This window comes from Meles meles, chromosome 18, assembly GCF_922984935.1.
Source record: "Meles meles chromosome 18, mMelMel3.1 paternal haplotype, whole genome shotgun sequence".
NCBI lineage: Eukaryota > Metazoa > Chordata > Mammalia > Carnivora > Mustelidae > Meles > Meles meles.
Window position 1 is genome coordinate 25,161,558 of NC_060083.1, and position 27,834 is coordinate 25,189,391.

General features: G+C 41.0%; 1 protein-coding gene across 1 annotated transcript in view; it reads right to left on the reverse strand.

Annotated features, from left to right (window-relative positions):
- The window catches only part of SMYD4 (SET and MYND domain containing 4), a 51,728-nt gene that overhangs the window by 21,359 nt on the left and 2,535 nt on the right, over window positions 1–27,834 (reverse strand). The window contains exons 3-5 of the mRNA XM_045986225.1: window positions 9,938–10,082; window positions 3,581–3,670; window positions 733–1,867 (exon numbers count right to left, since the gene is read on the reverse strand). Coding sequence (XP_045842181.1) covers window positions 733–1,867; window positions 3,581–3,670; window positions 9,938–10,082 — 1,370 coding nt within the window. The remainder of the gene's footprint in view (window positions 1–732; window positions 1,868–3,580; window positions 3,671–9,937; window positions 10,083–27,834) is intronic.

Consider the following 27,834-nt stretch of genomic DNA (forward strand, 5'->3'; position numbering starts at 1 on the left):
CCTAGATTGTTGGCCCCTGGCCAAAGGACAGCCCAAACAGGCTGGCCAACCATTCAACACTGTGTGAAAAGCTATGCTTGGCCAGATTACTCTCTTGGAAATTTAAAACAGAAGGACAGAAGAAATCTGTCAATTGGAAAGAGAAGAGACAGAGTAGCTGAGTCACATGAATAAGATTTTGATACCTTAACTCAACGGTAGACCCTTTTTTTCAGATTAAAAAAAATTTTTTTATTTATTCATTTGAGAGAGAGAGTGAGAGAAGCAGACTGTCCTCTGAGCAGAGAGCCCTATGTAGGGCTCAGTCCCAGGACCCTGGGATTATGACCTGAGCTGACCTCAGATGGTTAACATACTGAGCCACCCAGGCGCCCCGTGGACCTCTCCTCTCTCTGCAGTCTTATTATTTTAGTTCTCCTTCACGAAAAAAATCCCTCCCAAACTGGGTTTTTAATTTTCTAGTATATTTGTAAACAAACACCTCATCATCACAACTCAGTAAAGTTATGTGGGATTAAACTACCTGTTGCTGAGTCGAGACAACCGAGGCAGAGTGGGGCTTAAAGAGTCTGGGTCCCACAGCTTCTCAATGGCGCAATCGCGGTAACACAGGACAGTCAGCTGTGTTTTCCCATTAGACCACCACTCCTGTTTTTCGTTCACAGTTCTTTCCTCCCAGACGTGAGCCACACCAAGAGCAACGGAGTAAGGCAAGCAAAGCTCCCCTCTTACCTGTCTGCTGAACGGTAGTTATGGCCTGAGCATTGCACTGCAGCTGTAACATGTGCTTCAACATGGCCACCCCCCAGGTACTCAACTCGGAACACAAGACAGGTGCTGCGGCGTCCGGCTTCGAGGAGTCGGCTGCTTCCAGCTGCCTGCAGAGTGCCGACACGCTGAGGGCACAGAGGAATTTGTATTCTGGGCTATGGTGCTCCGTATGGGGCAAGAGGTGGAAGACAGCGTTGTAGTTACTTTCGTATTTGCCGTTGACATCACAGCCTGGAATTAGGGCCTGAACTATGTTGCCGTTTTCCTCACTCTCCTCCCCCAGGTCAGAACGGAGTGTGTGTACTGGATTCTCACTTTCAGGTGAGCACATGTCCCTGTTACTAATCTCACCGCTAAGCTTCCTTATGACTTTGCTGGCACCCTCGAATCTAGCTAAGAGAGTCGCCCTCAGCGCAACGTGGCAGAAGATACCCAGTGTGAGCAGCAGCCCCCCGAGGGGACACTCTCTGTTATGGTAGAGGCCCCAGGCCTGTTGCATACACTCGTGGCTGCAGTACTTGGCATAGCTGCAACCATCACAGGGAACCATGGCCAGCGTGTGTGTCAGACATCGGTGACAGTAGAGGTCTCCGTTGGTGACTCTGGTATCCCACTTGCTCACTAGGCCGTGATGTTTTGGCGGCCTTTCTCCCGGGTTAAGGACACTCACGAAAGCATCCTCCTTCACCAAGAGCTCTCCAGGGAGAATATCTTCTGTGGCAATCAGATAGCGGCCTCTTAAAGGATCCATGCACAGGCTGACAGAGGACGAGGCACAAGGAATCTGTCCATTCATCTCCCTTAGGTCCAAATCCTCGAAGATCTTCGTTAGAGTTGTTGGGAAGGTTGCTGAGAGCCTCTCCCTTTCTTGCACTTTCATCTTCAGACGACACAGGTTTCGCTGCAGAATTTGAAACTGGGCAGCTGCTACGGTTGGCTTGGCAGCAAAGTTACTTTCAAGAGCCCTGATGGTCTGGCCTGCCTCCTGTAGTCTCCCCAGGGTCACCAGACATTCCACCTTACGCAATGTCACCTTGGGTTGCAAACTTTCTGGATACCCATGCATCTGTGCCCTCGTGATGTCTTTAAGACACATCTGAAAATAGAGAGGAAATCCTCCATGAACCCCTTGGTCCTGACTCTTCAATGTCTACTGAAAATCTTAACAAACATCTACAGGAAAGTTAGAGATGATTAAAAATGGAGCGACTCTAACTGTATGCTTGCTTATTTCTTTAAATCATATTCTGCTGGGTGATTTTTTTAAGAAATTAAGTCATAGTTGCCAAGGATATTGAATTTGTCTTATTACATATTCCTGTTTTGAGGGCAAAAAAAAGTCTTACAGACAGAAGAACTGTAGCGATTAAGGGAGTAGGCTCAGGAGCCAGACAGATCTGCAGTCCGCTCCTGACCGCTTCTGACTAGCTGCATGACCTTGTGCAAGCAACTTAATTTCTCAGTATCTTAGTGTTCTCACCTGAAAAACACAGATACCTCACAGGGTTGTTTTAAGGATGAAATAAGGTAATATACCTAAGTGCTGAAAAGAGTGCATGCGTTCAATATATGGTAATTGCTGCTACAAGAAGGGAAATAAAAATAACCAATGTAGAGAGGTTATAAAGGGTTAGATGGTTCACAAGTTCTTCCAATTGTTGTCCTCAATTGCCTAGGACTTTCTTACTTAGAGCCCAGAGTTAAATTCTTGCTCGCCTCTTTTATTTCATTTTTGGAGAGAGAGACACAGAGAGAGATGGCAAGAGTGGCAGAGGGGGCAAAGGGAGAGGGAGAGAGAATCTTTTTTTTTTTTAAAGATTCTATTTATTTATTTGACAGAGATGACAAGCAGGCAGAGAGGCAGGCAGAGAGAGAGGGGGAAGCAGGCTCCCCGCCAAGCAGAGAGCCCGATGCGGGGCTTGATCCCAGGACCCTGAGATCATGACCCGAGCCGAAGGCAGAAGCTTTAACCCACTGAGCCACCCAGGCGCCCCAGGGAGAGAGAATCTTAAGCAGGCTCCACGCCCAGCACAGAGCCTGATGTAGAGCTTGATCTCAGGATCCTGAGATCATGACCTGAGCCGAAAACATGAGTCAGACGCTCAACTGACTGAGCCACCCAGGCGCCCCACTTGCTTGTCTCTTTCAGTTCAAAGGGCAGTAAGTGTGAACTTGTGATTATTCAATTAGTTCTTAACTCTAGGGCATATTTTAAAAATTCCTGTGGCATTCCAAAATGGATGTTACCAAAATGACATTTGAGAGTTTGGCTTTAGCCACCAATTGGGGAATGAGAAAAAAGCCACTCCTATCAAGCCCACTCCCTCGGGGCATACACAGGCATTTCGGCGCAACTTCTAGTTGCCCATTCAAAATGTGTATGGAGGGTGAACCATATTACCACAGGGATAACCTTGAACATGCTCCACTTATTAAAAAAACCAAACAAGTAAACAGTTTGCAAATCCTTGGAACCTGAGGTATTATTAGCAACACATGTCACAGCTCATCTTGACACTGAGAACTGCTGACCCACTGGATATCTATAGTCCCTGGCCCCGTGCCATGTGCCAGGACTCCTATCAACCAATACCACCCCACATGATCACCTGTGATAGGTAAAACGAATCAGGAGAAAGAAAAAATGCATCAGAACAAATTTGGGAGGATACCAATTTTCCTCCAACTTGACCAGTTCACAGCAGGGGCCAGTTTTAGTGCTCTAAGGTAGGAGCAGAGCTGAAGGTCTAGTCTTCTAGTGAACTCCCTACCAGTCGTCTCCAATCACACCAGGCACCCCGATACTCACTTCGTACTCATCCATGTAGAAGAGGGCTGCAGAGCGATTGGCATAACACAGTGAAATGTCCGCAGTGTGAGGCCTCGCATGTGATATTCCCTGCAAAACAATGAACCAGTTAAAAACATCAAAGGAAACTAGTATTTTTGAAAAAATAATTTCTATACCCAATGTGGGGCCAGAATGCATAACCCCAAGATCAAGAGTCATATGCTCCACCTACTGAGCCAGCCAGGCACACCAAAAACTAGCATCTTTAAAGTGTTTCTGGGGGGGATACCTGGGTGGCTTAGTCAGTTAAGTGTCTGCCTTCAAGTCAGGTCATGATCCCAGGGTCCTGGGATCAAGCCCCGCGTCCTGCTCAGTGGGGAGTCTGCTTCTCCCTCTCCCTCTGCTGCTTCCCTGTTTGTGTTTGCACACGCACTCTCTCTCTCTCTGACAAACAAATAAATAAATAAAATCTTAAAAAAAAAATAAACTTTTTTTTTTTTTTTTTTTTTCAGATAATAAGGGCTATACTATGAAAGATGATAGGAAATTGGTAAAGTTAGTGGATCTCTTTGTGCTTTGGCTTCATTTTTAACTACCTTAGAGCCAAGCCATGAAGATCAAGTGAGGCAATAAATATTCAAAGCACTTTGAAGTCAGCAGCATCAGACAGAGCTTCAGCCACAAACAATACTGAAGGTAAATGAAAATGGAGGAAAATATTGCAAGCACAATCCTGCACATAACAAAGGGTGAGTGGCACAAATAGAAATTCACAGAAGAAACACTAATGATACTTATTTCTTAGAAAACAAATAGTTAATTCATTTGTGGATCACAAAATATATGAAAACGAAAGCACACAATGTTTCCTTTTTTTTCTACCACCAAACTGGCAAGGATTAATAATTATCATAAAGGCAGCATCTCAAACCACTGGAGAAAAGATAGAGATTACTCAGTAAAATTATTGTGACCAGAAGGTAGCCACTGTAGACAAAGCTGGCTCTCTATGATAAACCGTTCATTAGGATAAATTCTAAATGGATCAAAATCTTAATGTAAAAAATGAAACTCACAGAGCACTAGAAGAAACTACAGGGATAACCTAAAAGCGATGTTGGAGTGAGGAATCCCTTTCTAACTATGATACAAAACCCAGAAGTTTTATAAGAGGTTAATAAATCTGACTATATAAAACATTTCTTTACAGCAAAAACCAATAAAAGCAATCTCAAAAGGCAAACATGGAACTGGAAAAAAATATCTGCAACTCCTATCACAGGCAAAGGGCTCATTTCTTTACTTTATGATTAGTTCCTACAGATCCGTAAGATGACGACCAATAATTCAATAGGAAAATATGCAAATAATAGGAACAGAGAGTTCTAATGGGAAATATAAATGGCTCGTAAACATATGAAAAAATGCTCAACTTCACTCCTAATCAGCAAAATGCAAATTAAAACTCTACTGGATTTTGAAATGATTATGCTAAGGGAAATAAGCCAGAAACACAAGGACCAATATTGTATGATTTCACTTGCATGAGGGGCCTGGAATTGGCAGTATCATAGAGACAGAAAGTAGAACAGAGGTTGCCTGAGGTGAGGGGGAAGGAAGGTATGGAGAGTTCCTGCTTGTTTGGGTTGGTGAGAATGTTCTGGAAATGTATAATAATGATGGCTACACAACACTGTGAATGTGCTTATTAATGCCACTGCATTATATATACTTAAAAATGGTTAAAATGGAACATTGTGTGTAGTGTGTATTTTACCACGATAAAAAAAGTTTTCATCTGATAAATTGAGAAAAGTCCCCAAGTCTACCGAGATACTATTTTTTAACTATCAGACCGGCAAAGATAAATAAAATTGATAGTGCACTGAGTTGTCAAAGGAGTGGGAAAATGGGCATTCTGTTATGTTGCCAGTGGGAGTACAAGTTGGTTTCATGATTAGGAAGGGCAAGTTAGCAATATGTATGTATCTTTCACGTACATCCGTATCATTTATATCTCCATTACACCAGCAATTCTTCTTGAGTTTATCCTACAGATAGAAGCCTTTACTCTAAAGATATGTATAAAATAACATATGCAAAGTTTCTCAACACTACGTTGTATGGAATAGCAAAAGATAGGAAACAACTTAGATCAATTATGTACAGATCTACAAGACACTGGTTAAATAAACTACACATCCATATTACGGAAAATCATGTAGCTATCAAGGAAACAATAAGGATGCTCTTCATGTGCTGATGTGGAATGATCTTCAAGATACTATTAAGTGAAAAAAGCATGGGGCTGAATAGTGTATACAGAATGTTATTTATATAAAAAGTGTGTATGCAGGAATAAGAGTATTTGTATTCATTTTTATATGCCAAAGTATCTCTGGAAAGATATATATATATATAAAAAAAAAGATTTATTTATTTCCTTGAGAGTGAGAGAGTGCACACATGTGAGCAGGGGGAGGTACAAAGGGAGAGAATGCAGCAGACTCCTTGCTGAGCACTGAGTGAGGAGCCTGAGGTGGGGCTTCATCCTAAGACCCTGAAATCAGGAGCCTGAGATCATGACCTGAGCTGAGATCAAGAGTCAGAGTAGTTTAACCAACTGAGCCACCCAGGTACCCCTGGAAAGATATATTTAACCAGGCTAGCTTCTGGTGTTGGGTAAACAGGTGGCGATAGGAACAGAAGAAATAGACTATATTATAAGTATACGCTCTACTTTTTGAATTGGAACTATGTAAATACATTTCCTATTCAAAAATAAATAGAAGGGCACCTGGGTGGCTCAGATGGTTAAGTGTCTGCCTTGGGCTCAGGTCATGATCCTAGGGTCCTGGGATCAAGCCCCCCCTGCCGGCTTCCTGCTCAGCTAAAAGTTTGCTTCTCCCTCTCCTTCTGTCTCTCCCCCTCCTTGTGCTCTTTCTCTCTAGCTCTCTCTCAAATAAATAAATAAAATCTTTAAAAATACATAGATAAAGTAATAATAAAATCTTTTTGTTTTTTAGGTTTTATTTATTTATTTGACAGAGAGAGCAAGAGCACAAGCAGGGAGAGCAGTAGAAGGAGAGGGAGAAGCAGGGTTCCTGCCAAGCAGGGAGCCCAATGTGGGGCTCTATCTCAGGACCTCGGGATCATGACCTGAACCGAAGGCAGATGCTTAACTATTTGAGCCACCCAGATACTCCAAAATCTTAATAACTAGTATTGCCCCCTTTCTTTCTACCTGCCTCTCTGCCTACTTGTGATCTCTCTCTCTCTCTCTCTGTCGAATAAATAAATAAGTTCTTTAAAAAAGGGGGGGGGCACCTGGGTGGCTCGGTGGTTTAGGCATCTGCCTTTGGCTCAGGTCATGATCTCAGGGTCCTGGGATCGAGCCCCGCAGCAGGCTCTCTGCTCAGCAGGGAGCATGCTTCCCTCCTCTCTTTCTACCTGCCTCTCTGCCTACTTGTGATCTCTCTCTCTCTTTCTTTCTGTCGAATAAATAAATAAAATCTTAAAAAAAAAATTAGTATTGCTAAGGATATAGAGAAATGAACGTTCCCATATTTCACTAGAAGGGTTGTTAACCAGTTCTTTCCTAGAGAACAATTCAGCATCAAGTACCAAAGGCCTTAAAGAAATACATTCAACTGACCCAGCAACTGCTCTTCTCGGAATTTATCCTAAGAAAACCATCAGATGTGTAAAAATATTTACATAGAAAGACGCTCCTTTGTAGCTCTGCAATACCAAGCAATCTGCAGCATTAGGAGATTTAAATCAAGTATAGTTCCCTGTAATGGAACACTGAGCTAGCTGTAAAAAATCATGGGCTAGTGGAAAATTTAATAACATGAGAAAATGGTCACAATAAATTGTTGAGGGAAAAAACCAGATTACAAAACAGTAAGTGCAGCATTATCCCAATTTTGTAAAAGAAAAACACATTTTCAGCGGAAAAAGTGTCTGGATGGATACAAGCAAAAATGTTAACAGAACCTATCATTGGTTATGGGATTTTTTTACTCCCTAGGCTTCTATTTTCCAAGTAAATTACAAAATACAGTACTTTGATAATGAGATAAAAACAACAAATATTATCTTTAAAAAGAAAGAAAATAGCGGCTTTGTAGAAAACTGCAAAGTCCCATAACCACCAAAATTCTAGCTTCATGAAATAGGAAGGCTCATCTCCCTCCACATCCAGAGCAAGGCTTCATTTTTTTTTAAGCCTTAATTTTTTGGTCTGATTTCACTTTTTTACTTGTTTTCCTTGAACAACTTCCCATGGGATCACATTTCTGATGTGCAAGCATAAAGTAGAAGAGATTAGCTCTGAAAAAGAACTATTAAGCCATTTATTAGTGTCTCATTACATCTAGTGAACCTTAATTCTTCAGCATTCACTAATGCTTACACGAGTCCAGTAAATACTTTATATGACAACATTACAAAGCAGAGCCTTCATCAGTCCCAGAGGCTGTTGTTCTAAGTCTGATAGTTGCTGGAAAACTAATTCCAAATATTAACACTTGGCCCTGGTAAAGACTCAGAGAAGGGGTACACCTTTCAGTTCATACTCATTCTTTCAATATGCAAGATCACAGATGGGGGGCAGGGGATCGGTTCACTCTTGCTTTAGGCCCATATTTGTCTCTTAAATGTTATGGAAGAAAGTCTCTCAGGGGTCCTGTTTCAGTTTCTACCATGGAAGCTGGACAGTAAGGCAGCAGATTGGTAAAAGCCACTCTTTCTCATCAAAATCTAGCTCAGTGGGTGCCTGGGTGGCTCAGTGGGTTAAAGCCTCTACCTTCGGATCAGGTCATGATCCCAGGGTCCTGGAATCGAGCCCCACATCAGGCTCTCTGCTTGGCGGGGAGCCTGCTTCCTTCTCTCTCTCTGCCTGCCTCTCTGCCTACTTGTGATCTCTGTCAAATAAATAATATCTTTAAAAAAAAAAAATCTAGCTCAGTGATGCTTAATTTTAAATATTGGCATACCTCATTTTAATGTGCTTTTCAGACATGGTATTATTTCCCCCCACAAAGGAAAGGTTTATGGCCCTCCTGCATCGAGCATGTCTGTTGGCACCGTGTAATAGTTGCGTGTCACAGTTCGTTAATTCCTGCAATACTTCAAGCCGTTCATCATTATTATATTTGTTATGGTGAGCTGGGATGAGTAATGATCACTTGCTGAAAGCTCAGATGGTGATATTGTTTTTAGCAGTAAAGTATTCTTAAATTAAGGTATGTATACTTTTTTTAAAAATTTTTTATTTCTTTGACATTTTTTTAAAAGATTTTATTTATTTATCTGATAGACAGAGATCACAAGTAGACAGAGAGGCAGGCAGAGAGAGAGAGGAAGGGAAGCAGGCTCCCCGCTGAGCAGAGAGCCCGATGCGGGGCTCGATCCCAGGACTCTGGGATCATGACCTGAGCCAAAGGCAGAGGCTTTAACCCACTGAGCCCCCCAGGCGCCCCAGGTACGTATACATTTTTTTGTAGACATCATGTTATTGCACACTTAACGGACAACGGTATGGTGTCAACAACCCTTAGATGCACCGGGAAACCAAAAAATTCACTTGACAAGCTTTACCGAGGTCGTCTGGAACCAAACTCACAATGTCTCCTAGGTATCTCTGCATCTGTTGACGACCTTCCAAATGGAGTTCGAACAGGCTGTGGCAACTGAACTTATTTTCCTTTCAGACCTCTAAGCCATACTGGTCGTGAACTATCACTGTGGCTAGCCACAAATCGAGGTGCTGTCTAAACTGGGACTATCAAACCAACAGCCTCGTTGGTCATCAGATAAAAATGGTATGCAATTCAATGACAGCTGACAGACACTGGGCAAGGCAGAGCCAGGGGTCCAATAAGCCTATAGTGCTACAAGGTGTCTGCGGGAATTTGAGAATAGAAGTTTCTGGATGAAACCCAGGACACGCAATACAAACTACCTGTTGTCCTGGCATACAACCAACAGCAGAATTCTGCCAGTTTTCTTTCTTTCTTTTTTTTTTTTTAAGATTTTATTTATTTATCTGACAGAGAGAGGGAGACATCACAAGTAGGCAGAGCAGCAGGTGGGGGAGGGAGGAGTGCGAAGCAGGCTCTCTGCTGAGCAGAGAGAGCCCAATGTGGGGCTCCATCTCGGGACCCTGAGATCATGACCTGAGGTGAAGGCAGAGGCTTTAACCCACTGAGCCACCAAGGTGCCCTTGCCAGTTTTATCAAATTCAATTCACAAATTATAAACAAAGCAACCAGTGGCTACACAATTCAGCAAAAAGCTTCTATCTTCTAAAGAAATACACATTGCTAAATTGTTAACATAGCCCCTTCTGCTGAGCTGGGGGTGCCTTACCTTAGAGTACATCACTGTGGCTCCCACATAATCCTTCTTCTGAAATTTTTTATTTCCTTCTTCTCTGTAGAAAGGGGGAGCGTTGGGGTCCTTTCCCATAAGGTAACCGCTAGCGAGACTTTTTAAAAACGCCTCATCCTCAGGCCTTCATGAAGAAATAAACAAAAAAGAGCACACATTTGTTATTTTAAGAGAAGCTCCTAACCATTGTACTTGAAATGGGAGTACCTGGAAAACCCTGGGACACATGAGATTGTGTCATGTAATGTGAATGGGGGAGAGTGACCTTGCCTAAAACAATGGATTCTTTGCTAATAATTTCCTTCTTCTCTACTCCCTTTCTACCTTTAAAAACCTTCCCTTTCCTGTAGCCCTTTGGAGCTCCCCTCTACTTGCTAGATGGGATGCCGCTCAACTTCTTCTTCTTCTTCTTTTTTTTTAAGATTTATTTATTTGAGGGGCGCCTGGGTGGCTCAGTGGGTTAAAGCCTCTGCCTTCCGCTCAGGTCATGATCCCAGGGTCCTGGGATCGAGCCCCACATCGGGATCTCTGCTCTGTGGGGAGCCTGCTTCCTCCTCTTTCTCTCTCTGCCTACTTGTGATTTCTGTCAAATAAATAAATAACATCTTAAAAAAAAAAGATTTATTTATTTGAGAGAGAGGGCATAAGCAGAGGGAAGACATGGAGGGAAAGGGAGTAGCAGGTTCCCCACTGATTAAGGAACCCGATATAGGGCTCAATCCCAGGACCTTGGGATCGTGACCTGAAGGCAGATGCTTAACTGACTGAGCCACCCAGGCACCCCAGGATGGTGCTCAATTTATGAATCAATTAATAAAGCCAATTTGATTGTTAAAATTTACTTGGTTCACTTGTATTTAACAAAGGAAATCACACAGCAATTCTTTTTTTTTTTTTTAAGATTTATTTATTTATTTATTTGAGAGAGAGAGAGAGAGAGTGTGTGTGTGTGCGCGCACAAGCAGGGAGAGCAGCTGAGGGAGAGGGAGAAGCAGTCTCCCCAATGAACAGGGAGCCCGATCCCACAACCCTCGGATCATGACCTGAGCCAAAATCAATAGTCAGATGCTTAACCAACTGAGCTGCCAGGTAACCCTAACACAACAATTCTAGGTACTATTTTTTCAAGTAATTCTGAAATTATTTTAACCTGAAAAGCTAAAAAAATAAGTATACAAATGCTCTATATTATAGTAAAATTAACAAATTTGATCTAATACACACACAAATATACACACACACTGGCAGTGGAGACTATACCTTTCTTCCATCAAGGAGAAATACTATAGAATACCCTAGATTCTCTCTTTGACTGTAAAGCAATAATGTAAAATACGTATAACGTGAAAACTAAAAATTCTCTTAAGCAATTCTTGGGTCAAAGAAATCAAAATCAAAACTTAAGAATGTTTAGAAAAGTGTATTTCAAAATTTTGCTTACAAAGAGCTGTAGTAGGGAATAGCTTTTAAACTATGATTCAGTATGATGCATCTGTGTATGTATATATTGAAATTTCACAAAACATTACTAAGTATGAGTTAATACCAAATACCTTATTAGTATTTAAACACAATATAGAAAAAAATCTCAACACAAAAACGAAAATTTAAAAATATTTTATTTAATTTAAAAGGTGTGCTTGGGGTGCCTGCGTGGCTCAGTTGGTTAAGCATCCCAACTCTTGATTTCAGCTCAGGTCATGATCTCAGAGTCCTGGGATTGAGCCCCATGTTCGGCTTTGTGCTCAGTGCAGAGTCTGCTTGTCCCTCTCCCTCTGCTCCTCCCTACACTGGGACTCTCTCTTTAAAATAAATAAGTAAAATCTTTAAAGTGTGCTTGTCTGCTCTAAATAAATTCCAGTCTAAAACTTTATGAGGACTATACCCCATGCATATCTGGTGTACCATAAGGCCTGTTCTTTTTAATTTTTTGTCTTAAATTAGGTTAACCCTGAAAATATTAGTTCAAACAAAAAGACTGTGGTGAACTGCAAAACTCTTCTTGCCTAACAATGGATATTCTTTATTCGAATCCAAAATGATGATAAATTCATATTGTCTAATTGTTCTTCAGGGCAATTAATAACTTAGCTGCCATCATTTTCTTTTCTTTAGGCACCAAGTTAACTCAGTAATTGATTCAAAGTTTTCAAAAGCAACTGGATATTCTATCTTTTTTTTTTTCGTATTTCAAATTTTCTTCTAGAATAGTACAATAAAAATTCAAGGAAGTGAGATAAAACAATTTTTCTAATTAATCTTTTTATGGTGGTAAAATATACATGAAAAAACTTACATTTTAGTCATTTTTAAGTGTACAGTTCAGTGGCATTAGGCACACTCATAATATTGTACAAACATCACCACCATCCATTGCCAGAACTTCGTCACCATTGCAAACCGCAACTCTGTACTCATCAAACGATAACTCCCCACTCCTCCTTCTCCCTAGCCTCTGATAGCCTCAGTTCTATGTTCTGTCTCTATGAATTTGTCTATTCTAGGTACTTCAGGTAAGTGGAATCATATAATATTTACCCTTTTAGGCCTGGCTTATTTCACTTAGCATATTATTCCTAGGATTCATCCCTGTTGTAGCATGTACCAGAATTTCATCTTTTATGGATGCAGAATATTCTATGTATATACCAAATTTTGTTTATCCATTCATCTGTGGATGGACATTTGGGTTGTTTCCATTTTGGACTATTGTGAAAAATACTGTCATGAACATTGGTGTGCAAATATATCTGTGCAAGTTCTGTTTTCAATTCTTTGGGGGTACAATTGCAAAAGTGGGATTGCTTGATCATACAGTATTCCTACTTTTAATTTTTTTTTAAGATTTTATTTACTTATTTGACAGAGAGCACCAGCTGGGGGAGAGGGAGGGAGAAACAGACTCCCTACTGAGCAGGGAGCCCAACACAGGGCTTTAGCCCAGGACCCTGGGCTAAAAAAGTCAAGACCCTTCATGACGTGAGCTGAAGGCAGACGATTAATCCACTGAGCCACCCAGGCACCTGTCTAGTTCTAATTTTTTTAGGAATTACACTACTCTCCAGAGTGGTTATACCACTTTATAGTCCCACCAGCAATGCACAAAGGCTCTAGTTTCTCTATATCCTCACTGACTCGTGCTATTTTCTGGGTTTTTTCCCTAGGAGTCATCCTAATAAATGTGAGATGTTATTTCATTGTAGTTTTGATTTGTATTTCCCTAGTGACTTTTCATGTGCTTACTGGCCATTTATATAACCTCTTTGGAGAACTATTTGAGTAATTCATCCATCTTTTTAAAGTTTTTTATTTTTAAATTTTTTTAATTTGAGAGAGAATGAGTGAGTGAGAGCATAAGCAGTGGGGAGGGCCAGAGGGAGAGGGAGAAGCAGACTCCCTGCTCAGCAGGGAGCCTGATGCGAGGCTTGATCCCAGGACCCCAGGATCATGACCTGAGCTGGAGGCAGACACTTAACTGACAGAGCCACCCAGGTGACCTTTTTGTCCATTTTTTAATCAGTTTGTTTGTTTTCTTGCTGTTGAGTCTAAGAGTTCGCTATATATTCTAAATACTAACTCTTATCAGATATGTGATTTGCCAATATTTTCTCCCATTCTGTGGGATGCTTTTTCTTTCTTTTTAAGGATTTTACTAATTTATTTGACAGACAGAGATCACAAGTAGGCAGAGAGGCAGGTAGAAAGAGAGGAGGAAGCAGGCTCCTCCTGCTCTCTGCTTAGCAGAGAGGGGACTCGATCCCAGGACCCCAGGATCATGACCTGAGCTGAAGGCAGAGGCTTTAACCCACTGAACCACCCAGGAACCCCTGTGGGATGTTTTTAAAAATCTTTTTAGTTTTAGTAATCTCTCTGCCTAATGTAGGGCTTGAACTTATGACCCTGACATTAAGAGTCACATGCTCTACTGACTGAGCCAGTCAGGTGCCCCTCCATGGGTTGCCTTTTTACTGTTATTATCTTTTTATGCACAAAGTATTTTAATTTTCATTTGTTGTCTATTTTTTCTCTTGTTGTCAGTGTCTCTGGTGTTATATCCAAGAAAATATTGCCAGCCAGTCATAAGCTTTTGCCTTAGGTTTTCTTCTACAAGTTTTATAGTTTTAGTGCTGAAGTTTTAAGTCCCTGGGCTATTTTTTTTTTTTTTTTTTTTTTTTTTTAATCCCTGGGCTATTTTGAGTTAGCTTTTGTATCTGGTATAAGGTAAAGGTCCAACTTCATTCTTTTCATGTGGATTCTAATTAGGGAGCAGACAGAAAGAATCAAGTTTTTTCTTCCAGTCTTGCCTTTTCTCTCTAGACACCTACAAAGGGAAAGCCTCTCTTGTCAACCAGCACAGGGTACAGAGGATAGTACGTCTGATAATTTTTTTGTTTTTCATGACTGACTTTTTTGAAGACTCAAGGCCAAGAAATGTTCCACATTCTGGTTTTGTGTCATTGCTTCCTCATGATCAGGTTCAGATTAAACAATTCTTGTCAAGGATATTAGTACATAGATAAATCTGTATATTTCCTATTGCTTCAAGTCAGGAGACATATAATATCAAGAAGTCCCCATTGGTGATGCTAAGTTTGGCTGCTTGGTTAAAGTGGTGATTGTGGATCTCTCCAATGTAAAGATACCTTTCCCTTTGAACTTAGTAAGTAATCTTACTTTCAAAGTATGGGTCATACTTTGAAACCATGTAAATAACCTGTTCGAATGGTCTTTCTTCTAATGGTCTGAACATCCATCGATGACCACTGCCAAAATTAGTTATTATCCTGGGTTATAAAATGGTGATTTTCTAGTTCTATCATTATTTCTAAATTTATTAATTGGCTTTCTGTAAAGAAAAATATTTCCTCCTTTCTTTCTTTTACTTATTTATGTCTTTGAGTATCACCATAGACTTAAAATAATTTAATGTTAGAAACTATTTTTATAATACATTTTGATGTTCCATTTTCCTAAATTTGGCCAGTGGGAACTTCTTCAGGTTGTCTCTTATGTTCTCTTTTTATACAAATCCATTAGTCTTTGAGTGCTTCCTTGCTTTCTGGTACAACAAGGTATGCCGGTTGAATCAGTACAAAATCAAAACAAACAGTGTGGATAATGAGTCTGTTTAGGATTTCCCAGGACAGTGAGACATTATTAATTGTGGGGGAGGGCCATCGTCCTCAAAAGGTCTTCGATACTGATAAAAGTTACCTATTTTGGGAAAACATTCCTCAAAGACTAAACCAGCAAGAAAGAAAAGTATATGCCTGGCTTTAAACTTTAAAGGGTTAATTCATACTTTCATTTAATGGGCATGCATATAGAGTATAAGTTTAAATGTTTTGGTCACTTTAGATTATGACTGAATAGTTTTACCAACAAGTCTTCAGAGCTACCTTGTTCTAAGTAAAGCAGTTTGGGGATGAAGCAGTGACAGATACACAGGAAAAATTAAAATGGAGGCAATTATTAACTCCAGGGAAAACAAGAGTTGTACAAGAAGAGAAATGTAATTCGAAGTCACTTCGTAGTTTATATTAGTATTTACATAGACATTTGTTTAACCAATATTCTACTGATTATATTACATTATAAGCTATAATATCGTTATGATGATGAGGCAAAAACAAAGTATATACATGTGATTTGGAGTTAAGAGAGCAAAATTTGACATCTACAGCTAAAAATTCAAAAAACAGCAATATTAGCATACTGTTAGAAATATGAAATTAGATACCAGAGAAAACAATTAAAGCAGCATCCTCTGGGGAATGGGAATGGGGAAGAATGAGACAAAGGGATGCTGTTTTTCTTTATAAGCTGTGAATTACTACTTGACTTCTTGTGCTGTGTGTGTATTATTTTGATAAAAAATTCAACTAAAAATGGAAAATATGGAGCGCCTGGGTGGCTAAGTCATTAAGCGTCTGCCTTTGGCTCAGGTGGTGATCCCAGGGTCCTGGGATAGAGCCCCACATCAGGCGGGCTCCCTGCTGGGCAGGAAGCCTGCTCTCCCACTCCCCCTGCTTGTGTTCCTTCTCTCACTGTGTCTCCGCCAAATAAACAAATAAAATCTTTTAAAAAATAAAGGAAAATGTTTCCATTTATTTATTTACGTATTTAAATTTTTTAAAAAGATTTTATTTGTTAGAGCAAGGAGGACAGTGAGCACAAGCAGGGGTCGTGGCAGGCAGAGGGAGAAGTGGGCTCCCCCTGAGCAGGGAGCAGGATGCTGGACTTGATCCCAGGACCCCAGGATCATGACCTGAGCCGAAGGCTCAGTGGCTTAAGCAACCGAGCCACTCAAGCGTCCTGAAAATATTTCCATTTAATAAGGTACCTAGTCTATACATTTTTACAGGATATTTCCACTAGTCTTTAAGAATCAAATGATCCCTACATTATATGAACTATTTCAGAGCATAGAGAACAATGGGAAGCTCTTCAATTCATGCTAGGAAGTCACCATAACCCAGATACCAAGAGTTGACGAAGCATGGGCACATGCACATACATGCACACACACACACAAGAATACGTAAGCTAATCAAATTAATGAACACAGACATAAAAGTATTAGAAAACTGAATCGAGCCATGTGTTAAAAGAATGATGGATAATAAATAGTTTATCTCCAAGACAGTTCAACTTCAGTACATATATAAATGTAAGTCCGGGGCGCCTGGGTGGCTCAGTGGGTTAAAGCCTCTGCCTTCGGCTCAGGTCATGATCCCAGAGCCCTGGGATCGAGCCCTACGTCAGGCTCTCTGCTCAGCAGGGAGCCTGCTTCCTCCTCTCTCTCTGCCTGCCTCTCTACCTACTTGTGATCTCTGTCTGTCAAATAAATAAATAAATAAAATCTTTAAAAAAAAAAAAAATGTAAGTCCTATAGTAACAGATCAAAGGAGAAAAAGAAAATGACTGTTCCATCCAAAACATATTAAAAAATAGTATTTGATAAAATTCAATACCTATTTATGATAGAATATAGGCAACTTCCCTTAAACTGAAAATGGGTATGTACTATAAACCTACGGCAAATGTCCTAACTGGCTGTTACTATTCAATATTGCACCGGAGATCCAACTAATGCTATGATAATTAAAAGATAAAATAAGGGGGCATGCCTGGGTGGCTCAGTGGGTTAAAGCCTCTGCCTTCGGCTCAGGTCTTGATCCTAAGGTCCTGGGATCGAGCCCCGAATCGGGCTCTCTGCTTGGCAGGGAGCCTGCTTTCCCCCCTCTCTCTCTCTGCCTGCCTCTCTGCCTACTTTTGATCTCTGTCAAATAAATAAATAAAATCTTAGGGGAAAAAAAAAAGTTTGGGGCACCTGGGTGGCTCAGTGGGTTAAAGCCTCTGCCTTCGTCTCAGGTCATGATCCCAGGGTCCTGATCGAGCCCCACATCAGGCTCTCTGCTAGGCAGGGAGCCTGCTACCCTTCCTCTCTCTCTGCCTACTTGTGATGTCTCTCTCTTTGTCAAATAAATAAATAAAGTCTTAAAAAAAAAAAGATAAAATAAGGGATAAAAATATTGGAAAAGAGGATTACTCTTTGTAGATATAGCTATTTGCCTAAAAATTCCAAGTGAATTGGCATAAAAACAATAAAATATGTGAAAATACAGTTAGTCGGCCAGTATAATCTGAGAAAAAAATTCCGAGCTTTTATTTATACCACCAATTATCAGTTAGAGAACATAATTGGGGGAGAAAAAGTCTTATTCACAATAATAACAAAAACAGTAAGTAAGAATAAATCTAAGAGGGAATGTACAAGACTCATACAAAGAAAACAATAAAACTTAAGGCTATAAAAGACGCCCTAAACGAATGGCAAGACATACCCTTTACTTAGATGAGGAAATTTAATATTGTAAAGATGTCAAGTCTCCCTAACTGTATCTATAAATCCAACATAATCCCCAACAAAAACCCAGTATTGTTTTTTCAAATAATTTATTTATTTGACAGAGAGATAGCACAAGTAGGCAGAGCAGCAGGCAGTGGAAGAGACAGAAACAGGTTCTCCACCGAGCAGGGAGCCTGATGCGGGGCTCGATCCCGGGACCCTGGGATCATGACCTGAGCCGAAGGCAGAGGCTTAACTGACTGAGCCACCCAAGTGCCCCCAAAACCCAGTATTTTTTACGGATCCTGACAAGCCAACAAAAGTTACAAGGGGGAAATGTGCAGAAAATACCCAAGATATTCTTGAAAAAGAATGAGTATACATGTGTGTGGGAACTTGGCCTAACAGAAGCCATGTCTATACCAGACTTCCATGCTTTTGAGTGCTTCTTCCTTCTGCTTCCAATAATAAAATCTCAGGAAGAAAACCATTTCTTGTGGTTGAAGTAGGGAAGACCCCAATGTGGCAAAGGGTTGAGCACGTGCTAACAGGCCTGGCCAATCAGAAAGGCCCCAAACCCTTGGTTGAAAGGATTCACTGGCAGTCAAAATCAGGTTGATTGGAATCCAATCCAGACCTTTTCTGCCCAAACTCTCTAGGAAAGATGGCCTCTTTTGTTGTGGTTTCTTGTGGTTCAGGCTGTGCCCAAGCCTACCAGTGTTTATTATGTCCATCAGGTGTAGAATTTGAGAGATGAAGAGAGAGTCCGATGCCATCCAAGGCCATGGATTAAAATCTGCCTTTGGATATCCTAGTTTCATAGTGCCTACATTTCCTAATTGAGCTAGGTTTCTGTTTCTTGAAACTGACAGAATTCTAATACGATACTATAAAGTCACAGTAAAAAACCCTTTAGTTTTGGCGTAGAAATAGAGTCTAGAAACATTTATGGGTTAAGTGTTAATTTAATTTTTAATAAATATGGCATTTTGAAGGACTAATAAAAAAGAAATAATAACACTAAAACAACAAATAATAAATAAATGATAAAAAACAAGTAAGAAATAAATAAACTAAAAATAATAAATAAATAATTAAATAATAAATAAATGCCGAAGAAAAATTATCTGGAAAAAGAACACTCTCTCACATCACATACAAAAATAAATTCCAGGGGTGCCTGGGTGGCTCAGTTGTTTAAGTGCTCGACTTTGGCTTAGGTCATGATCCCACAGTCCTAGAATCGAGTCCCATGTTGGGCTCTTTGCTCAGCGGGGAGACTGTTTCTCCCTCTGCCTGCTGCTCCCCCTGCTTGTGCTCACTCTCTCTGACAAATAAATAAAATCTTTAAATTCCAGATGAATTTGATAGTGAAAACTAAAACACAAAACTATAAAAAAGATGTTTGAAAAAAACTAAGAATATTTTTATAATCTTGGAGTAGACCATCCTAAGCAAGAGACATAACTCAGAAGCCATTAAAAATGACAGATAAACCTATATAAAAGTGAAAGCACACACAATTTATATACAATGCAAAAACACTGCAAGTAAAATAAAGAGAAATAGCAGACTGGGAGAAAAATTAGTCACATATATAGCAAAGAATTATGTGGCCAGAGTTTTGAAGATCTCCTATAAATTCATAAAAGACAGACAACCCAGTAGAAAAACAGGCAAAGGACAGAAATGAACAGTTTGTAGAAGGAATATAGATGGCTGTGATGTCAGAAATGATGCGTTCCTTCACTAGTAATCAGAAAAATGCAAAACAAAACAAAACTAAACAAAACCACAACTACTGGACTCTTTTATCCTAAATTTGGCAAAATTAAAATTAAAGACTTGTTTTCTAGGGGCTCCTGGGTGGCTCAGTGGGTTAAAGCCTCTGCCTTCGGCTCAGGTCATGATCTCAGGGTCCTGGGATCAAGCCCTGCACTGGGCTCTCCGCTCAGCAAGGAGCCTGCTTCCCCCTCTCTCTCTGCCTGCCTCTCTGCCTACTTGTGATCTCTCTCTCTGTGCCAAATAAACAATAAACAACAACAACAACAACAACAACAAAAACTTGCTTTCTAGTGTCTTCAAGGATTATAGGGAAGTGATTTTCATACGTTGTTCATGATAAACTGGTGAAGTTTTTTGGAAGACAATTTGTCAGTATTTATTAAATTTTAAAATACCCGTAACAAGTGATTGCAACCATACCTCTTCTAAGAATCTATCTTAAATTCTTGGGGCGCCTGGGTGGCTCAGCGGGTTAAGCCTCTGCCTTCAGCTCAGGTCATGATCTCAAGGTCCTGGGATCAAGCCCCGCATCGGGCTCTCTGCTCAGCAGGGAGCCTGTTTCCCCCTCTCTCTCTGCCTGCCTCTCAGTCTACTTGTGATCCCTCTCTCAAATAAATGAATAAAAAAATTAAAAAAAAAAAGAATCTATCTTAAATTCTTAAATATATATACAAAAACATATAAAAAAAGTTGTCTGGATGCCTTTGTGGTTCAGTTGGTTAAGCATCTGCCTTTGGCTCAGGTCATGATCCAGGGTCCTGGGGTCAGGACCTGCATCGGGCTCCTAGCACACTAGGAAGCCTGCTTCTTCCTCTGCCTGCCTCTCTCCTTGCTTGAGTGCACACTCTCTCTGACATATAAATAAAATCTTTAAAAAAAAAAAATTGTTCGCTGTCACATTGTAATTAAAAATACAAGTGAAAATAATTGCCCCTCAACAGGGAAAGAATAACTACATTATGGCCTAACTATACATGTAATATCACTGGGTTGCCTGAAAGATCAAGTATGACATTGGAGAAAACATCCTAGAACAAAGCACATAATATTATATAACCGAATAGAGAAACGGATATGTATATATTCATTTACAATTGTAGAAGAATACATAAAAAGAACTAAAAAACTCCAATAAACAGTGGTTATTTCTGTGGAACTGAATGAGAAGGGTAAAAGAGAAACTTTCCTGTTAAACTTCATTAAATATCATTTCAAATATGATGTATTTCTAACTTGTGAACCTCTGTGAAAAAGACTAAAAGAGGACAAAAAAATAAACCCCAAACCCAACTATTACCCTAATTGTACCAGTTTGTACCCAAACTACCAAGGCTCAATGCTGTGCTCATTATTTCTTCCAACTAAAATCTGAGTGCCTGCTATGTGCGAGACACTGTTGATAGTTGCGGGCACAGAGATAAAGATGTTAACACTGAACTTCAAAGGTATGAGTTTAAAAGCTCTCACTTATATGTCATATTGAGTATTAATACGTGCCAATTGGTAAAGAGCTTTATACATATTTCCAAACTGTCATCCGATCAGTATTTATTAAATACCTGGGGTTTTTTGTTTTTTAAGATTTTATTTATTTGACAGACAGAGATCACAAGTAGGCAGAGAGGCAGGCAGATAGAGAGAGAGAGAGAGAGGGAGAAGCAGGCTTCCCGCCGAGCAGAGAGCCCAATGTGGGGCTCTATCCCAGGACCCTGAGATCATGACCTGAGCCGAAGGCAGAGGCTTTAACCCACTGAACCACCCAGGCGCCCCATGTTATGTTTTTTTTTGAAAAAACAAAAGTCTGTTTTTCTGCAGCAAGACAGACACAGACAAGATGTACCCTCATGGAGTTTATAGTTCAGTAGTGAAGACAGACAGTAAGCAAATGACTACACAAATATAAAAAGGAAAGCTAGATAGTGTTGTAAATGTATAAAAAATGAAGGTGAGCCAGCTGGGACTCAGAGAAGACTTTCCTGAGGAAAGCTCTGGGTGACCCTGAAGGATGAGCAGAACTTAATTCGGGTGTAGAGGAGAAGGGAGGCACCAGGAAAAGCATTTCAGGCAGGAGAAATACAGGGAGTCAAGGCCATGTGGCAAGAAGAAGCAGAGTGTGTGTCAACAAGTTAAAGAAGGCCCATATGCTGAGAACAGGAGTGGGGTGAAGAGGAGGCCAGGCAGGGACGCCTGGGTGGCTCAGCTGGTCAAGCATCAGCTTTCAGCTCAGGTCACAATCCTGGGGTCCTGGGATTGAGCTCCACATTGGGCTCCCTGCTTGGCAGGGAGTCTGCTTCTCCCGCTCACTCTCCTCCTGTGTTCTTGAATGCTCTCTCTTTCAAATAAATAAATAAAATCTTTAAAAGAAAAAAAAAAAAAAAAAAGAGGAGGCCAGGCAGATAGGCAGTGGCCAACTGCAATGTCTTGCTGGCTATATTAAGTTGAGAAATTAGGCTTTCTTGTAAGAACAAAGAAGACTCCTGAAAGATTTTAAGTGAGAGCAATAGAATCTGATTTCTGTTTTGAAAAATGATTCCTGTTGGGGCATAGGAAATAGTCTGGAGGGAGGTAAGTATGCATCTGGGAAGTCATGGTCTGGCTACTGGTAGTAATTTGGATCAGGGAGGTCAGGGGAAGGACATTGGTTTTTTTTTGGTCACTGCTGTAAAAAATTCCCACCAAATTAGTGGCTTAAAACAAACAAAAATGTATTATCTTACATTCTGTCATGGGGCTCAATGAGCTAAAATCCAGGTGTTGGTAAAGACGTGCTGCTTTCTGTAGGCTCCAGGGGAGAATCTGTTTTCTTACCTTTTCCAGTTTCTAGAGGCTGCCTGCATTCTCTGGCTTGTAGCTCCCTTTCTCTACCTTCAAAACCCACAGTGCTGCATCTCTCTGACAATTCTTTCACTAGTTCTATCTCCCTCTGACCCTTCTGCTTCCCTTCTCCACTTTGTAGGATTCTTGTGATTACACTGGGCTCACCAGGATAATCCAGGCTACTCCGCCTATTTTAAACTTGGCTCATTGGCAATCTTAATCCCATCTGCAAACTTAACTTCTCTCTATCATGTAACTTAATATATTCGTAAATTCCAGGGATTAGGATGCAGAGAACATTGGAATATACACCTACCACAAAGGAAAAGGGGGAGAACCACATTGATTTTATTGCAAAATTTTAAATATATGTTTTGCGGCTCTCCTGGGGATTACAAAATGAATCCCTGATTCATTTATCATCTTCAGTTAGTACTTTTGCCATTTCCCAAACTATACAGAAGAACCTTAAAACAATTTACCTCCATTTGCCCATTTGTCTATTATCACGTCTTAACTTCTAAATGTTCTAAGTCCTGTAAAAACATTATTACTACCATTGTTTTAAATAATGATTTTAAAAATATTTAGTCACATATTTCTCTCCTCTGGTAACTTTCATTCCTTTCTGCAACTGTATGCTTCTATCTGGGATTTTTTTTTTTAAGATTTTATTTATTTATTTGAGAGAGAATGAGAGAGAGCACAAGAGTGGGGGAGGGGCAGTGGGAGAAGCAGACTCCCCACTGAGCAGGGAGCATGACATAGGATTCCATCCTGGGACTCCAGGATCATGACCTGAACTGAAGGCAGTCCCTCAACCAACTGAGACACCCAGGCGCCCTAAGATGATTTTTAACTAGGAACTTCCTTCAGTATTTCTTGAGGCTCTAATCTGCAGAAGATGGTCTCTCAGAATTTTGGGGGGGGGGCCTGAAAACACCTTTATTTTGTATTCATTTTTGAAAGGTACTTTATAACTTTTTATTTTTAATTTTTTATTAAAAAAATTTTTTTTAATGTAATCTCTACTCCCAACATAGGGCTTGAACTCATGATCCTGAGATTAAGAGTCACAAACTCTCCCAACTGAGTCAGCCAGGTGCCCCACATGTCTAGTAATCTTTTACTGTGTTCTTGACTGTGCATAGAAGACCCAATAAAGCTAGATGACATTTTCCACTGTCAAAGTACCCCCCTCCTATGTTAGGCAGATAGGATTAGGGGCTGGCCAACCTTCATCTAATTGAAAATTGAATTGGATCAGGGTGGGCTACCATTTTCTGTTTTGTTTTTTTTTTTTAAAGTAATCTCTGTATCCAACATGGGGCTCAAACTCACAACCCCAAAATCACGAGCTGCACAGTCTACTGACTGAGCCAGTAACCCCTGGTTTCTCCCTGTTCCTTGGTCTGGTCCTCCTTAGATTTTTTTTTTTTTAAGATTTTATTTATTTATTTGACAGAGAGAGAGAGAAAGACAGTAAGAGAGAGAATACAAGCAGGGGGAGTGAGAGAGGGAGAAGCAGGCCTCCCGCTGAACAGGGAGACCGATGATGGGCTCAATCCAAGGAGCGTGGGATCATGACCTGAGCCGAAGGCAGATGCTTAACGACTGAGCCACCCAGGTGCCCCCTCCTAAGCTTTTGGTTGAGAGCTTCGAAGTTCTCTGTCTCCTCACGCCTAAAATCTTTGGTCTCAGGACATTTTGAGCTTAGATTTTTAACCTACCGTACTATAGATGTTCAAAATCTGGCAAATGTGTTAAGAGGGAGAACATTCGTTTCAAGCCCCTTTCCTCAGTGGGATCTTACCATTGTTAAAACAGCAGAAATTTTATTCTGCCTTTTTGGTTGGCCTCTTGCACTTCCTGAGAACTCAGAAAATGTCCTAGGACATAAACCTACTGTTTGGGCCTTGAATTTGGGGCTCCTCTATTTTTTTAAACATTTATTTATTTTTTTCAGAATCTCTACACCCAATGTGGGGCTCAAACTCATGATCCCATGATCAAGAGTTGTATCCTCCACTGACAAAGGCAGCCAGGCCATCCCCAATGAGTTATTTTAAAATACAGAATGGTTGGGGCGCCTGGGTGGCTCAGTCGGTTAAAGCCTCTGCCTTCGGCTCGAGTCATGATCCCGGGGTCCTGGAATTGAGCCCCACATCGGGATCTCTGCTCAGAGGGGAGTCTCCTTTCCCCCAGCCCCTGACGTGCCTGCCTCTCTGCCTACTTGTAATCTGTCTGTCAAATTAACAAAATCTTAAAAAATTACAGAATGGTTCATAGGTTTCTAGCTTTAGGAACTGAAATAAGGCAGTGTAATTTACTAAGATAGGTACCACTGGAAAGGACTATGAGTTTCATTTTGGATATGTTGAATTTTAAGGATTTTTAAAAAGATCACATTTTTTATTTGACAGAGAGATAGATATATACAGAGAGAGAGTGAGAGCGTTTGCATGCACAAGCAGGGGGAGTGGTAGGCAGAGAGAGAGGGAGAAGCAGGCTTCCCTATGAGGAGGGAGCCTAACATGGGGCTCAATCTCAGGACCCTGGGATCACAACCTAAGCCAAAGGCAGACACTTAACAGACTGAGCCACCCAGGAGCCCCTGAATTTTAAGTATCTTTGAGACTTTAAGTAGTCCGCTGGATTTAGAGATTGGAGTCTCAGAAGAGAGGTGAGAGCTAGACATAGAATTTTCTTTTTTTTTTTTTTAAAGATTTTATTTATTTGACAGCGAGAGAGAGAGAGATCACAAGTAGGCAGAGAGAAAGAGAGAGGGAAGCAGGCTCCCCGCCAAGCAGAGAGCCCGATGTGGGACTCGATCCCAGGACCCTGAGATCATGACCTGAGCCGAAGGCAGCGGCTTAACCCACTGAGCCACCCAGGCACCCCTAGACATAGAATTTTCAAGGTAATCAGCATATAGGACGTAACTGACGTCATGGGTGTGAATGAGACTATATCAGTTGAGAATACAGAGTGGAAAGGAAAGAGAGCCTAGGGGCACCTGGGTGGTTCAGTTGGTTGGGCAACTGCCTTTGGCTCAGGTAATGATCCTGGAGTCCTGGGATTGAGTCCCTCATCCGGCTCTGCATTTGGCAGGGAGTCTGCTTTTTCCTCTGTCTCCCCTCTCATGCTCTCTCTCTTGTTCACTCTCTCTCTCAAGTAAATAAAAACTTTTTTTTTTTAGATTTTATTTATTTATTTGACAGAGATCACAAGTAGGCAGAGAGGCAGACAGAGAGAGAGAGAGAGGGAAGTAGGCTCCCTGCTGAGCAGAGAGCCCGATGTGGGGCTCAATCCCAGGACCCTGAGATCATGATCTGAGCTGAAGGCAAAGGCTTAATCCACTGAGCCACCCAGGCGCCCCAATAAATCAAATCTTTAAAAAAAAAAAAAAAAGAGAGAGAGCGAGCCTAGGCTGGAGTCTGGAGGAACTCCAACATTAAATAACCAGGCAAATTCTCTTGATTTACATTCCTTTCAGTACACCAAAAGTTCAAATGTTTCTTGCGGATTATGACATCTTGCTGTTAGTAAACCATACCAAATTACCTTTGGATAACTCTGCCTATTACTATTTTCATCAACAGATGTCTATCATCTTCAGAAATTCTGTAAAGGGAATCCACACATCCTGCAGAGCTTTAGACATTATTTTTCAAGTTTTAGGTCACAACTGAGTGGGCCATGAAATCAATTTAGTGGGTCCTGATTAATATTATTTTTTAAAGATTTTATTTATATATTTTGGGGGGAGGAGAGGGAGAGACATCTCAAGCAGACTCTACGTTAAGTGCAGAGCCTGACAAGGGGCTTGATCCCATGACCCTGAGATCATGACCTGAGCCAAAACTAAGACTTGTTCACTTAACTGACTGTGCCACCCAGGCTCCCTGATTAGTATTTTTATTTATTTGTATTTTTAATTTAAAAAATTATTATTATTATTATTTTATTTTATTTTTTTTTAAGATTTTATTTATTTGACAGAGAGAGATCACAAGAAGGCAGAGAGGCAGGCAGAGAGAGAGAGGGAGAAGCAGGCTCCCCACCAAGCAGAGAGCCCGATGCGGGGCTCGATCCCAGGACCCTGAGATCATGACCTGAGCCGAAGGCAGCGGCTTAACCCACTGTGCCACCCAGGCGCCCCTATTATTATTATTTTAAAGATTTTATTTATTTACCTGAGAGAGAGTGTGAATGAGTGTGTGCTACCAGCAGCAAGGGCAGAGGGAGAGGAGAAAGCAGACTCCCCACTGAGCAGGGAGCCTGATGTGGGCCTTGATGTCAGGACCCTGAGATTATGACCTGAGCTGAAGGAAGCCACTTAACCAACTGAGCCTTCCAGGTGCCCCTATTTGTACTTTTTAAAGATTTATTTATTTATTTTAAAGAAAGAGAGAGAGAGAGAGGAGAGAGCACGCACTGGGTGATCCCTTGAAACAGGAGGCAGCAAACTCTTCCTGTGGAAAGTCTGAGAGTAAATATTTAGTTTTTTTGGGTCAAGAGGAAAATCAAGGCTATTACAGAGGTATATCTACAACAAAAGAGAAGATAAATTTCTATAAGATTTTTGATAAAATTACAATAATTGAGTTTAATTTTTTGTAATACAGACCTACTTTTAAAAATACTTATTTGAGGGGCGCCTGGGTGGCTCAATGGGTTAAAGCCTCTGCCTTCGGCTCAGGTCATGACCTCAGGATCCTGGAATCGAGCCCCGCATCGGGCTCTCTGCTCAGAGGGGAGTCTCCTTCCCCTCAGCCCCCACCGCGCCTGCCTTTCTGCCTACTTGTAATCTGTCTGTCAAGTAAATAAAATCTTAAAAAAAAAAAAAAACTTATTTGAGGGGCACCTGGGTGGCTCAGTGGGTTAAGCCTCTGCCTTCGGCTCAGGTCATTATCTCAGGGTTCTGGGATCAAGCCCTGCATTGGGTTCTCCGCTGTCTGTCTGTCTCTCTGCTCAGCAGGAAGCCTGTTCCCCTACCACCCCCTGCCTGCCTCTCTGCCTATTTGTGATCTCTCTGTCAAATAAATAAAATTTTTTTTTTAATTTTAAGATTTTATTTATTTATTTGACAGACAGAGATCACAAGTAGGCAGAGAGGCAGGCAGAGGCCAGGGGTGGGGCGGGGAGCAGGCTCCCAGCTGAGCAGAGAGCCCAATGCGGGGCTCGATCCCAGGATCCTGGGATCATGACCTGAGCTGAAGGCAGAGGCTTTAACCCACTGAACCACCCAGGCGCCTCTCAAATAAATAAAATCTTTAAAAACGAGTCAGACACTTAACCGACTGAGCCACCCAGGTGCCCCTCAACTTCCATCTTTTCAGCTAAACTGTAAGTGATCACACTATTTAATACTACAACCTCCAGTCTCACTCCTGGCACTGCCTATTTCCCTTACCCTATT